General features: G+C 41.3%; 1 protein-coding gene across 1 annotated transcript; it reads left to right on the forward strand.

The window, feature by feature from the left end:
• Positions 1–2421: 2421 nt before the first annotated feature.
• On the forward strand, positions 2422–10073 carry T265_15350 (hypothetical protein; the record flags this gene model as incomplete). The annotated part of the gene is made up of 3 exons (XM_009177696.1): positions 2422–2635; positions 9012–9100; positions 9858–10073. Coding segments are annotated over 3 exons (519 nt in total), but the record flags the coding sequence as incomplete, so codon positions are not given.
• Between the last annotated feature and the right edge of the window lie 2976 nt (positions 10074–13049).

Here is a 13049-nt window from a genome sequence, read left to right on the forward strand (position 1 = left end):
CACGGTCTTGCTGATACCAGGGCTGGTTTGCATTTGGTGGCATCCCGATAGCACAGAGTGTGGCGGTTAGAGACCAATAACGTTCGGAACATAACTGAAAATGTCGCATTTCGTTATCGGTTATTGTCAATCGCAAGTCATCTGCCAAGATGGTATTTCGCGGATCCCGAAATCAAGATGTGCGTAAATTTGCTGTCTAAAGTAATCATAATAAATCTAGACAGAAGCCATCGTTTTCACATTCAGAGTTGTCATCTTTCAGAGAGTATGCTTACGCGATAGCGAAAATCTGTTCACCGCGTTGATTTGTATTAGCCTTATTTGAGCTATTCAAACAAACAGCGTAGAGGCAATTATTAAATGTAATCTACTCCAGCAAAAGCCCCAAGCCAAGCACAACCGTAGATGGCACAACCCCCGTAGATACCAAGAATCACTGCATCGGGATTACTGGATATCTGTAGAGTGAAGTGCGAGAAACCTAGGTTCGTCCCTGGCGGTCTGAGATGTACGAGGAAACCAGGTCCACGGTTCCCGTGATAAAGAACGGGTTAAGTTAAGGTACCTTGACCTAATCATTTGACTCAGTATTCTAACCCACAAAGTACTAGGAAGATGAGAAATATTATTTTGGAACTTCTTCTTTAGCCTCTGACTCAGCGATGCAGGAGTTTTCAGGGCTATTTGGAGAAGCCTTTTTGGGAACTACTGACTCAATGGTACGACGCAAATGTTTGGCCTGTCTATGCCTAGATGTCTGACTCTGGACGCTGCTACGCACACAGATGCGCTTGAAGCCGTAACGCTTTTATGGAGGGGCTTCTTTGCTTTTCATCCATAATGGGTAATACTTCGCCCTAAATGTCAACCATTAAGCGGTCTGAATGTGTGGTTTTCAAGGTCGCCATTTTTAACCCTTGTTTCCTCGGGGAAAGATACGTTCCCTGCTTCCAAATATACGAAAAAGCTAGTCGCATGAAGGCAATGCCCTATCACCTTCACATTCCTACCGCAATTGACAGCTTTGTAATACAACTAATCGCAGCCCGGTACTCGCCATTAGTCGAGCTGCTCCACTTTCCCCATCTTGCATATATCCACCTTAAGAAACAATTACGGATGGCGTGTCCTGCAGCATCGGGGCCTAATCATCACTATAAGGCATCAGCTTTGAGTCTGGGCTCTCAGAAGTGTTTCTGCTACGTTCGGTAGTCAGAGGTCATTAGAATAAGTAGTTTTATGCTGACTATGATCGCGAGTTCTGCAAGGGGCCTTTGAAGCCCTTCTTTTGCTCTCGTCTTTCCAATGTTCTTTTTTCCTTTATGTCCTTTGCCCTTCGTCCTGTTGGAAACCAGTTTGTGCCAGCATTCTGGGGGGACGCTGTTCATAATTATGTGGATCGAGGTTTTGGCTTGCTGCTAAAAGCCCTGGCGACGCATTATTGTTCGTTAGAGCCGTCACCGTCCAAAGGCATTCGCTGATTTTGCTTTTTTGATTTTTTTTTAGACTGCAGGGGAAGGTTTGGCTATTGAGCTACCCCTGCATGATCCTAGTTTTTCCGGCCAAACATCAGGGCACTGTGTTTGGTGAGGCTTTCATACGAACTAATGCAGTGACTAATACAGTCATGGTTGCTCCAGCTTCCTCCTCGCATTGAATATCAGCTCATTTGTAGTCAGCGTCGTTAACCCAACAGACATCCAATTTTCAGGTCCAAAGTTGTAAGTTAGATGACCTAAGCCCTCGGGGTAACGAATATCGACTGCATCACCCTGACGGTTCTTGGGGAAGAGGAGGTGGCAGAAATTACCTACTTTCACTACAGGGATCACGTGCGCTAGAATGAAAGCTGTATTCTAGAGTAACGTTCGGTAAGATCAATGTCTTCAGGAATACAAGCAGCCTCAACTTCCGTCGTACGAGCAAAGATTTACGATCGTTTTTGGTCAAGGGAGGGTTGGCGTCGTGCTTCCACCCGAACGGTAACGTGCTCAAGTTTTCACCTCTCTCTCGTGCTATCTTCAAAAATACGCTTGATTTTGGACGGAAATTTAGGATAATCGTATACTACCTCAGGGTTCTCAGAGAGGTTGATTACCCTTTTTGGCAACTAACGCATCTAAGAAGGAATGCGCCAGATACTCGTCCAGTAAAGAAAGCTACTTGTCGAATTTTATTTAACCGGCTTTTGACTTTGTGTTTGCATCTCCAGAAGCCAATGGAAAAGAAGATCCACCCTCAGCGCGATCTGGTAAATCCAAAAATATATAATTGGCAGCTAGGTATGGGATGATAATATATTGAAATATATACAAAGGGATCCCCGAATCAGAGTCAAGAAATTTCACTTACTTTCCAAGCACAAATGGCGTACTCCCTCTTGATACTTGAGACTAACTTCACTAGGTTTTTGGGTTACAGTACGAGAAAGTGCAAGCTCCTCTTTTCTATTATGACAATTTTAGTGCTCAGTCCAGCGAAAAAAATTATAAATCTTTCGTTCCAGATGGTTACAATGGCAATGTTAAGGCGTTTTCACTTGATACGTGTCAAAGCGATCCGTGTGATATAATCAAAAATAGAACTATAAGATTCAAAATGGAGTTTGTTACAAGTAAGTTCACCTTCCGAATGCGTAAATTGATGGAAATATCGATATATACACATTAAATATAAACACATATATTTATCATATTTTCTTCAAAGGGGACGCAAAAGTAAGCTGATAACTTCTATAACAACTCGAAATATTTTTCAAATTTACAGTATAACAGGCTACGCGGGAATGAATATGCAGAAAAGACGTGCAGATCTGTACACTTGGTTCCTCGTCGTTAGGAATCAGCAGGAGCCCTTACCTACTAACCACTAGGTCGCAAGCTCTAGCAAGATGAGTGAGATCGAGTCAGATACGTATCTCCAAAACAGGAATAGAATGGATGTACGGCGATTTATGATTTTTCGGTCAAGCGCGATATCAGCCAGGAAGAAATCTTGATTTCAATCCCCAAATCTCTTTATTCTGCCCACTTTTCGTTTCTTTCTTCCTTAGTTGGAAACAGTGGGTACTAATATCTTTCGAAACAATAAGATCATGTGTTATCCACTCAGCAGCCTTCAGTGTAATCTAGTTTTGTGGCCAGTTTCCAATCAAATGCGAGTACAACGTCAGGAAATTACATTGAACGGTCATTAAACAGCTCACCACCATGGGCTGTTCTCGAGACGCAGATATCATCTCATTCGCCACTTGAATTTCTACGGGAAAGCCTGTATATAATCGGATTCACGCATTGGTCAGAGAGCACCGTGATATAAAATTCACTTTGCCAATGTTTCCTGCTGTCGTATTCTCTGTCACTCTTCATATGTTTGTCCTAGACAGGTGGATCCACATCTTCACTTAACTGGTGCTAGCCACTCCATTCCAGCCATTTCACTCTCATAGACGAAGGTAAATCACGTACTTACGGAATGTACGGTAGCTCTGAACCACGGCATTTTGCAAAACCGAGTGCGCGAGTTGCATTTCTTCTAAGGCTTTAGTTCCCAAAGCCAAAAGGAGTTGCTCAAACCATCATCAAAGGTAGATTATCCCGCACGTATGAACCTGTTATCTGCAGTTGAAAGGGTAAACGTCCATGTTCAACTTTGTAGTGACTTCTATACACACCAACACCAGTCTGCCCAGAAGGTTTTCGGAAAAGTAACCGAAAGCATAGTTTCCTCGGAAAAAATGGTTTTTTGAAAGCCTCTCTATAGTTTTCAGTGGGAGGGAGGCTGATGCTTAATATACGGGAGACAGTCATATCACAACAGATTGTTATCCATCATCAAATGAGCACAGATAATTTTCCATAGGTTGATGAATCCCTTTTTACAGTTTGTTGGATGGATTAAATTGTTATCCGAAAGGCACAATCCGGAATGAAACGCGGTTGCTGCGCAGATTACGTGTTCAGTCATCGATGTCAAATTTACTACTGCATGAAACCAACGTCTTGTAGTGTTTACAGCAGGCAATACAGACTGACCAGCCAAAAGAAAGCAGCAACATACGCGCTAAGTTTCCTTTAACCTCAGGTTTAATTAGAGATTATTTCGGACGTACAATGAAAACTTGCGACAACTAATTCCACCAGCCCCAGAAAAACCGGTATCGCTTGGATTCGGATGACTGGGGAAAATTATGAACGCTGAGGTTAAAGCACTCTAATGACTTTTTGCCTGAATCCACCGATTGTTGATTGCAGTGGCTAGCGATAAGGCAAGTCACCTGAACCTATTGATTATACCCACTTACATTTCTCCACCTTAGAGGATGCAGCAGGGAGTTCTGAGTAAACCTTTTATCCATTTATCGCTAAGTCTGAAATGTGGGATTACGACCGACTATCATTTAGAAACTAGGTTGGTTCTGACGGAAGGTTTACTGGACTTCTAGCTGAATGATTGGTTTCTGATACCCTTCAAACGATGTTTATTTACAGTGGTCACGTCATGTTTCGCCGAATGCACTACTCGAGATATCGAAGTATTTGTTTTTCCTTAGCATAATGCATCACTTATAAGGTTGCTATAAACCTTTTATGCAGGACATTCAGTGGGATTCAGCTTCATTTTCTTAACACCAAATTAATTTGAAAATTTTCTGGAATTCAGAATAGTGGACTTTACAGCCAGTTCATCTGCAGAGTGAATTCTTACCTTGGAATTATACTCCCCAACTGACGCTTCTGACACTTAAGGAGTTGGACAATACCGTAAGGATGATAATGGCACGATATATATTTATGTTCTACAACTTTCTCGGTTGCAGTAAGCTTAAAACGACATTGGACGAAGATAAACTGCATGGATATTTGAATCGCTTATGTGGAACGACTTCGTAGAATGGCCATTAACCAAATCTACGAGTCTCGGAATAAACCTTAATTATTTCTAAACGGACGCCTGATTCAGTAGTGCATGAAGCAACTTTAGTTTATCGGATCAACTGATTCATAATACGACCTTCTTTGGACAGTATTTCTCCTCTCGGTTAGGGTCTCGTGATTGACGACTTGACATCTGGCAAGCTGAAAGTAAATTGGAGTCAGATGGTATTGGACGAAGTCGTTTTTGGTGATGCGCAAAATTGCAAAATTCAGTCAGAACCAGCAACGAATCAGCGGAATTCCTGGTTGAAAAGACCCATGTTTCTTATATTGACCAGCAGCAGTGATACACCTACGTGTATTGTTTGTGTCGCAGTACATTTTCAGAAAATGGCCCCACCGAACTGGTTAGCTAAAAGATAACCAGGTGTCTTCACCAATTGATTTGAGCTATCTCTCTGTGGGCTTTCCGGAGTAATTTTCAATGAAACTGTCTAGGTGGTTTTCTGACAGCAGTACACTTTTGAGGAAATCAGTTTCCTCGGAAGGCCCATTTGGAGTGCAGATTGCTCTGGCTTTTTGGAGTAGAGTTTTGACCTAAACATATTTGTGATACAAGAGACAGAGCATCGTAAATATGGTGCTCCATTTAGTTTAAGTAGGGCTTCCGTAGACATTGCTAGACAAAGTACCAGTGGTATACCAGGACATTAAATCGTTCAAGAAAGGAGGCTTGTTTTCTATTCCAAAGACGTAAGCAAAAGTGAATTTCTGAATCAATTCAAATCTGAGAGCAAACGTTTAGCTTCCTTTTACGAGTGCCATGCTTCTTAAATATCGTTTGAACAAACACAATAGTCGAATATTACATTCTGTCAAATTTCTAAGTTACGCCATGTTGGTTTCTGCCCAAGTCCGTTGAAAGAGTCCTCACTCTAGTATCGTCAGTTCATCTATGACGGATACCTAAAAGAGGAATTTGCTATTCTAGGTACGGAGTAAAATTATGACACAATGGACTAGCTTAACCGGACCCTGGAGGTTTTTGTCACTAGGAAGCACTACTTTGCATCAAATGGGCATTCTGTTGCCGAGACATTCCTGTGTGCATAAAGTGGGGTGGAAAATTAAGGTACGCTTCAAATTGCCGTCTGTAAGTGCTGATCAAAACGTTTTAAGTGTATATGTCGGGCATTCAACCAACTAGTGATAACGTGGACAGTTCATGACCAAAATAGGATCAAAGGTTCATACGGTTCGAATTTAAGAGGAAAACCATACAATTGGAACAAACTCAGTCGAAGATTATCAGTATGCTGAATTCAGATTGTTGGGTAAGGCCATGTAGTAAACGAGTAGGTAACTATCGAACAAGTTTCTTACCCATCAAAAGCATTACCATACTGTTTATCGGGCATATTAGCAAAAGTGCAGTTGTAATTGGACACCCCGTTTAGAATAACAAAGCGGAGTCATTCGCCTTTTTAATTGTTGCGCTTTCCGTGCTTTTCTAGCTTGCATAATGCTTTCTAACGCTGTTTCAGTAAGGTATACATTGGCAACGGACACAACCAGTCACTGGAAAAAATGAGTTCAACGTTAAACCAACCATCTTTCTCAACCTGACTCAAGTTGAGTTTCGCAGTTTTTCTTCTATCTTCCTGGACTAGATTTTAGGAGTGAGTCCAGGTAGTAGTGATGCTGGGGATAACAAGCTAGACCAACCTTGCATGCATTATTAGCGCTCCTCCCCACTTCACCTAGAGAACTGCCAGTATTCAGTGTATCTTGGTCTTTTCGATAGACTCAACAGTTGATTAACTCTGGTGTTGCAGTGGTTGGTAAAGCTAATATGATATTCAATAAGCTATCCGAAGGATTTACGTCTTAATCATTGATTTAACACAATCGGGTGAATAGTCGTTTTCGAGGTTCTTCATGGTTATTAACTACTATTTATTATTTTCTACTTATTTTCTACTAAGATCCCTAAAATCGTGGTAATTTTAATGGTTCGTTCGAATGGATCTGCCATATTATGCTACAGGTAAAATTTCGAACTGTGCTGTTTCAAGTGAAGAACGAGACGTGTAATCTAGCTTTCAATTTAGGTTGAACACATTAACTGATGTCAATTGAAATGGTTATCATCAATCGTTTGAAACTTAAACTAGACTCCGTGGATTTGAGAGTGACGCTCAATCAGGAAGGTGAAACTCTGGAGTTCTCCATCTGTTGATACCAATGAAGCTCGATATAGCCCTAACTGTGACAATCATGGTTGATAGCATGGTTGAAATAGTAAATAGACAAACGAAAACACTCCCGAAACAATATTATTTTGAGTAGCTCCATAATTTAGTACAGTATAATATAACGTGGTAGCGTAGAGGACGTTACGTTGTGGCGTAATTTGGTATAATATGGTAATACATGGTATTTTATAGTATAGGCTAGTATGAGAAGTATGGTACAGTAAAATATAGCACCGTAGAGTATGGTAGAGTAGGATATAGCATAATGGAACATAATAAAGCGTATCATAGTTCAGTACTCTGTGCTGCAGGCATCAACCATGCGTTAGTGGGATTAATGGCGATGCATTTTAACAAAGTTTGCCATGTCAGAAGTCAACTGACACTATTGGTAACACACACAATTAGATCCTTAAGATAGAGCGGCAAATGAAACATCAAACATGTTCCTCCAAGAAACTGAAGACACAATTCCTAGCATTCAGAGTGCACCGCTACTGGCGCAACATAACCTGCACATTTGAAGATTGCTGCATGAGGAGAATGCCAGGCGAACATGAAGTGGCCATTGAGCAATATGTCATAGTAGGCTTGAAGTTCACGGAAGTTTCTGCCGGATTCTTTTATCTATATGAATATGTGGGGATGATGGAGTAGGAAATACAGGCAGCAAGACTTCCAACTTTACAGAACTCTCATCTGAGTAATGTGCTCCAGCGAGGCCGATGTTATTTGATGTTGTCTGACTTCTATAATTCTTAAGCCCTATCTAGTCTACATTCAGGATTCCGTAAAACTGTCATCAAAGCATCATTTCTTGGGTTTTCCTTGGCAAATGTTGAACATGACTTCTGACATTATGGCTTGAATCGGAACTTGGAATCAACGTTGTGGGAACTTCATTTAATGCCACTCATTGTCACCTCATCTCTTTATACAACTGGAATATGTGGCCTGTCACTTCAAAACAAGGTTGAAACACTACACTACAGTAGGTCTCAACAAAGAACGTGAATGAAGTTATGACAGTATTTAATAGTATATGTTACCGGTGGTGCGTTCAAGAGCCATACGATTCCTAGCAGCAAAACTTGCATCATTAGTAAGGTCAGGCTGGAAATCGCAAATAGCCTTAGGTCACAAGTCGCGTCGGCAGGTCACTGGTTTCCTGGTAGTAGCGCCAAATTAGCTAAATAAAGCCTGTTGAGCATTTTGACATCTCCCTTTAAACAAACTGCAAGCCTGTCAAGTTTTCAAAAACCAAAACAAATTTCCAAATTTTCGGCATCTGAATGCAGAGATCTGACAAAGGCAGGTTGCAATGGACCGTTAGGGTTGTCCATTAGGAGAACGTCGTAATTAAGCGCCCAGCCATGATGAATTCCATTTGAATACAACTGTAACTCCTTAATTGTGAAAAAATAACGCTCTCCTCGAAAAAGAGCGATTTTTATATGCATATATATAACATGAAACTACCAAATCGACCGTATTTCTACTTGCATATTGTTGAACTTACTTCAAGATAATTTCCGCACTTTGATGGGTAAACGTTTTGACGAACTAGGTTGCTCTGGTCACCATTTGGGAGACTCACTTTTTCATCTGTATACATGCAGTTTTGTCGATTGCTCAAATCTGGAACTGATGTACAATCCTTCCCCAGAACGATCGAAGGTTGCTAATAAACGCAAGGTAGTCCGCTGCACTTATCTGGAATTTTCATTGGACAGAAGAAAAACTGATGACAAAATTCCAAGGAATTTATACTTTCATCCTCCATTTTCAGTGAAGGATTTCAAGGAGGTCATACTATGGAGGGCTAAATGGTTTCCTGTTTTTTTCTTTGGTCATGCAAGGACGTGGAAGAAGTTTTCAGATGTTTGTAAAGACACAAAACCAGCCTGTCCCATCAAAGCTCATGTCCCGCATACAGTTGATGTGGCGATAAAACCGTTGGAGTATGGGGTGAGTGAAAAAGATGTTGCATTGTGAGACGGTATAACGTACCTTTACCTACTTCTTCCCAACTATACATTTAGGGAAATATAAACCTTACTAATCGCCTAATTCAAAGAACGCTAGTTCTTGAACACCTCTACGTAGGTCGAACACAACGGACAGAATAATCTTTTGGAAACGATAGGTATAATTAAGGTTATCATTGGGTCTCCAATCAGTTTACGTGGCCCAAAGATCGAAAGCGAGGCACACAGTCGCCTTTCAAACTACGGGGCATGTTAAAGAAGTAAAATCTTAACCGACTCAGAAAGTGCTCGCACAGTAAAGTCTATGCACCAGGCGTAGGATTCTCAGCATACCCCGCCAGGAGTGATACGTGGAAGGGGTAGTTGGATAGGTGAAAGGTACAAATGGCAAGCAGATACAACCCGTTCTCTGTCATTCCACAAGTTTTTAGGATAACCACAGCGTTATCCTCTTTCCTAATGCGCCGTATCATTCCCACCTAAAAATCCACCCGATTAAGAATAGTTACAATCAACCATGAGCCACTTAACCGCCAGTATATACTACTGGTATAATGCTGTCTATGACGTTAGTGACGACAAATAAATTCCCCAGTGGACGTTAACTGCGTAACACTTCGCTAAATGTTTTGATTTTCATACCAACTTATTTTCCACGAGAGTCTTGATCGATGACACCCAAAAAAGATTAAGCGAGTTGTGGACCGTCGCAGAGCTTTTAGCGACCTTATGAGTAGTGTGTTACGTATAGACTCCGCAACATTTCACCTGAGTTTTCAAGTGAGCAGATGCTACTGAGGTACACAGAGAATCAGCACAATAACAGACTTGCAGAAACGGTCAGCTCATGTAGTACGATCCGAACAGTTTCACAATTCTCAGACAAAATAATGACGTCATACAGGGCTCAGATCGGGGTAAGAGAAGACTCATGCGAACCGAACTTCCATTAATCCTCCCCCAAGGTGACATGCCATACAAGTCTATGGTGACCTTTACGTCTGAAGAGTTTGCCTGACCCCCCAGAATGCAAAGATAACTTACTGCATTTGCATTCTTAGAAAGCAAATGCCAAAAATGAGTCACCTCTCTCGCGATGTAGCAGACATGTTTTGATGCTGTACACTTCCACATTGACCTACACTCAAAGAAGCTAGCTGTACTATTTTGCACCATAGTCTATTACTCTACACTGTACAGTATTAACCCATTATGCACCACCAATTCAATGGCGAGAGACAGGCACGACAGTAAACTGGACCGAATCATGCTAGGTAGCCAAATATATGCACTATTTCATGGCACAATATTTTATCTTGTGCTCGAATACAGCTCTATTCCCATGTATGTATATACGTATACCTAGGTTTTGTAACCTAAATGGTTGACGTTTTCCCAAAACGACCAACAACATTAGGATTCATAAAAATCAATCCGGCACAGAATGCCACCTTTCTGTAGCACAGACTGAGTGGCAAGTTCATTCGTCGACTGGCAAGCACATTCATCAGGAAACTGCAGTTTTCTACTAAACTTCGCTCGACAGTGTTGGGTTCTGGTACCTAAGCGTCATCAGACTAACGAAAAAAAACTCGAAATCAGACCATTTTTCAACGTAAACAGCCAACCAATCACCAATATATCTTTTACCGAACAAAGAAAGTTAATTCCAAGTGAACCCGAAATTTCTTGTAAAGTGGTGCGGAAGACCGATGGTTTCGCTGAAGGGACAGTGGGGAAAACAGATGAATCTAGGGGTGGGTTAGGTAGTGGTCTTATTCTTCAGGCTTATGGACATTTCAGTTGATGATTACGCCAGGGCTTATTCAGTAAGTACTGTGGCTAAGTTGGATAAAACACATGAAGATTGGTTGGACAGGCCTTCTTTTTAGCGCCGAGCCACATGTCAGTCAGCCTATCTAAAATTGTCCTCGCTTAGACGCTGCGTCCTGTTTTCACCGAAGAGCGGCTCGATTACTGTTTCGTGGTCCATCAGTCGCTACTATATGAGTATCAGTATTTGCACTAGAACCTACATTTCCAAAATCCTGTACAGGTTCTGCCATGCAGTCGACGAATCATCCTTATTTCTGAGCTGGAATTTTACTTTCGTTTACTAGATATGTGCTGCCATTTCTCAGATATTCTTCCTTATTCATTTTGTGTGCACAAGCCCCTTTTTTGTCAGCCGGGAGGTTACCTTTATACTAATGATACCCGCATTTAGCACCATTCGAAAGACTTCGGTGTCCCGTTATGTGTGCGGTGACAGATGTTCAAAAACACTCCTTGTGTAGTTTGCTACTGATGGCATTCCCCTACTCATTTTCGGTTTCACTTAAACACGGGGCGTCTGCATTATTGTCACTGTCTTGTTACCCTTGAAAATGAGTCCGATCTGGTTGGTCAATCTAGCAAGAACAAAGCCTCGGAATAGCATATACAAGCCGTACTGGCTATCAGCTTTACTCACAGAACAAAGATGATTGATAAACTACATTATTCACTTACCAATATCTCAAGGTAGTACGCAGCTTTCTCAGAGGCACATGGAACCCTGTTTGTAATGGTTGCTAGCAGAATCGCACTGCGGAACAGACGTAACTCAGGAATTCTAGACAATACTCAGTAATCATCAAATAAAACTGATTCCAAGTTTTTTTCACACGTCTTTGAAGAAAAAGTGTTTAAGAAAGCCAGTGATAAGGGCCCATTTTTGTGATAGAGCATTGGTGTTCTGTTGTTTTCTCCACGAACTGTGTTGGGACCGGTAAATGCACAATGAAGCGCCATCCCAGCACCACCAAGTTGAAATAGAGATCAAATATACTGGTGGGAAACTTAAATCTACTTGTGCACCCATCCTTCTCTCGTTCCAAAGATACAGCTTTCGAATAAGGCACAAATCTTCCTCTCAAACTGGCCCGTAATTCCAGATATAGTTAGTGGATCTGTTCGAGTGGCTTTCGACTGTTGTCCTAGGAGGAGAATATGTCAGTGTGTAGAGGAGAGGTTGTTTCAAACAATAACTAAGGAACCAAATTTGATGGATATTGTTTGGAGCTGAGAAATGCTAACCAATTTTGCGGATAATGACAGTATCTCTGACACTTGAAAGCTCGTTTTGTATTGTTCTCTTAAACACTAAATTTTCGGCTCGTTGTCCCATGGGCTGACGTAAGTGAACTGTAAGTTTTCGGTCCCAGTGAGCTCGTAATTCATTGCATAATGATGTGATCAAACGAGTATCTTAAACTTCACAGATGTATTTGAGAGTTCTGGTCCCATTTACTGGTTTGTGCAGAGAATATGATTGTGACCCACGAGATTTTGGTAAATATAGGACTGGTAGGAAGCATCAGAAGTATCGCATAAATCATATGAACCAATAGGGATATAGATTTAATACCATTTAGAAATCTATTTATTCCTCTTTTTGTCATGCTTGCGGTGAAAATGAGGTTTCCACTAAAATCCAATGCGCAGGGACGATGAAGCAATGTGTGATATAGTTGCAGCTGACTTTGGTCTTCTTTACAAAAGGCAGTTCTCTAAGGTGGTGGAGAGAACGTGAATAGGTGGGTGTACCTCAAAATGAATGAGAAGTTAGGCACGTAATATGTCCACAAAAGTATATGTAAAGTACCTAAGGACCACGTGGCCCTAATGCGGCTGCATTACTTAATGACACGTACAGTTATATTTCTGAAGCAGCGGTCAAACTAAATCCTCATAGAAGCCACAAGATAATTAGCGGGAAGTTACATCGTTCTATATGCCCACAAGTCGGAGACACAAGTTTTCCGGTTCTTTACGATTAACATAAATAGAGACAACAGTACAAAAGAACATACATCCGCGCAGTGGATGCAGTTAAATGGTGTGCTCCGGGACCATCACTACTGCATACAGTGAATCGGCCTGTGTAA

The sequence above is a fragment of the Opisthorchis viverrini genome, assembly GCF_000715545.1.
Source record: "Opisthorchis viverrini unplaced genomic scaffold opera_v5_447, whole genome shotgun sequence".
Classification (NCBI taxonomy): domain Eukaryota; kingdom Metazoa; phylum Platyhelminthes; class Trematoda; order Opisthorchiida; family Opisthorchiidae; genus Opisthorchis; species Opisthorchis viverrini.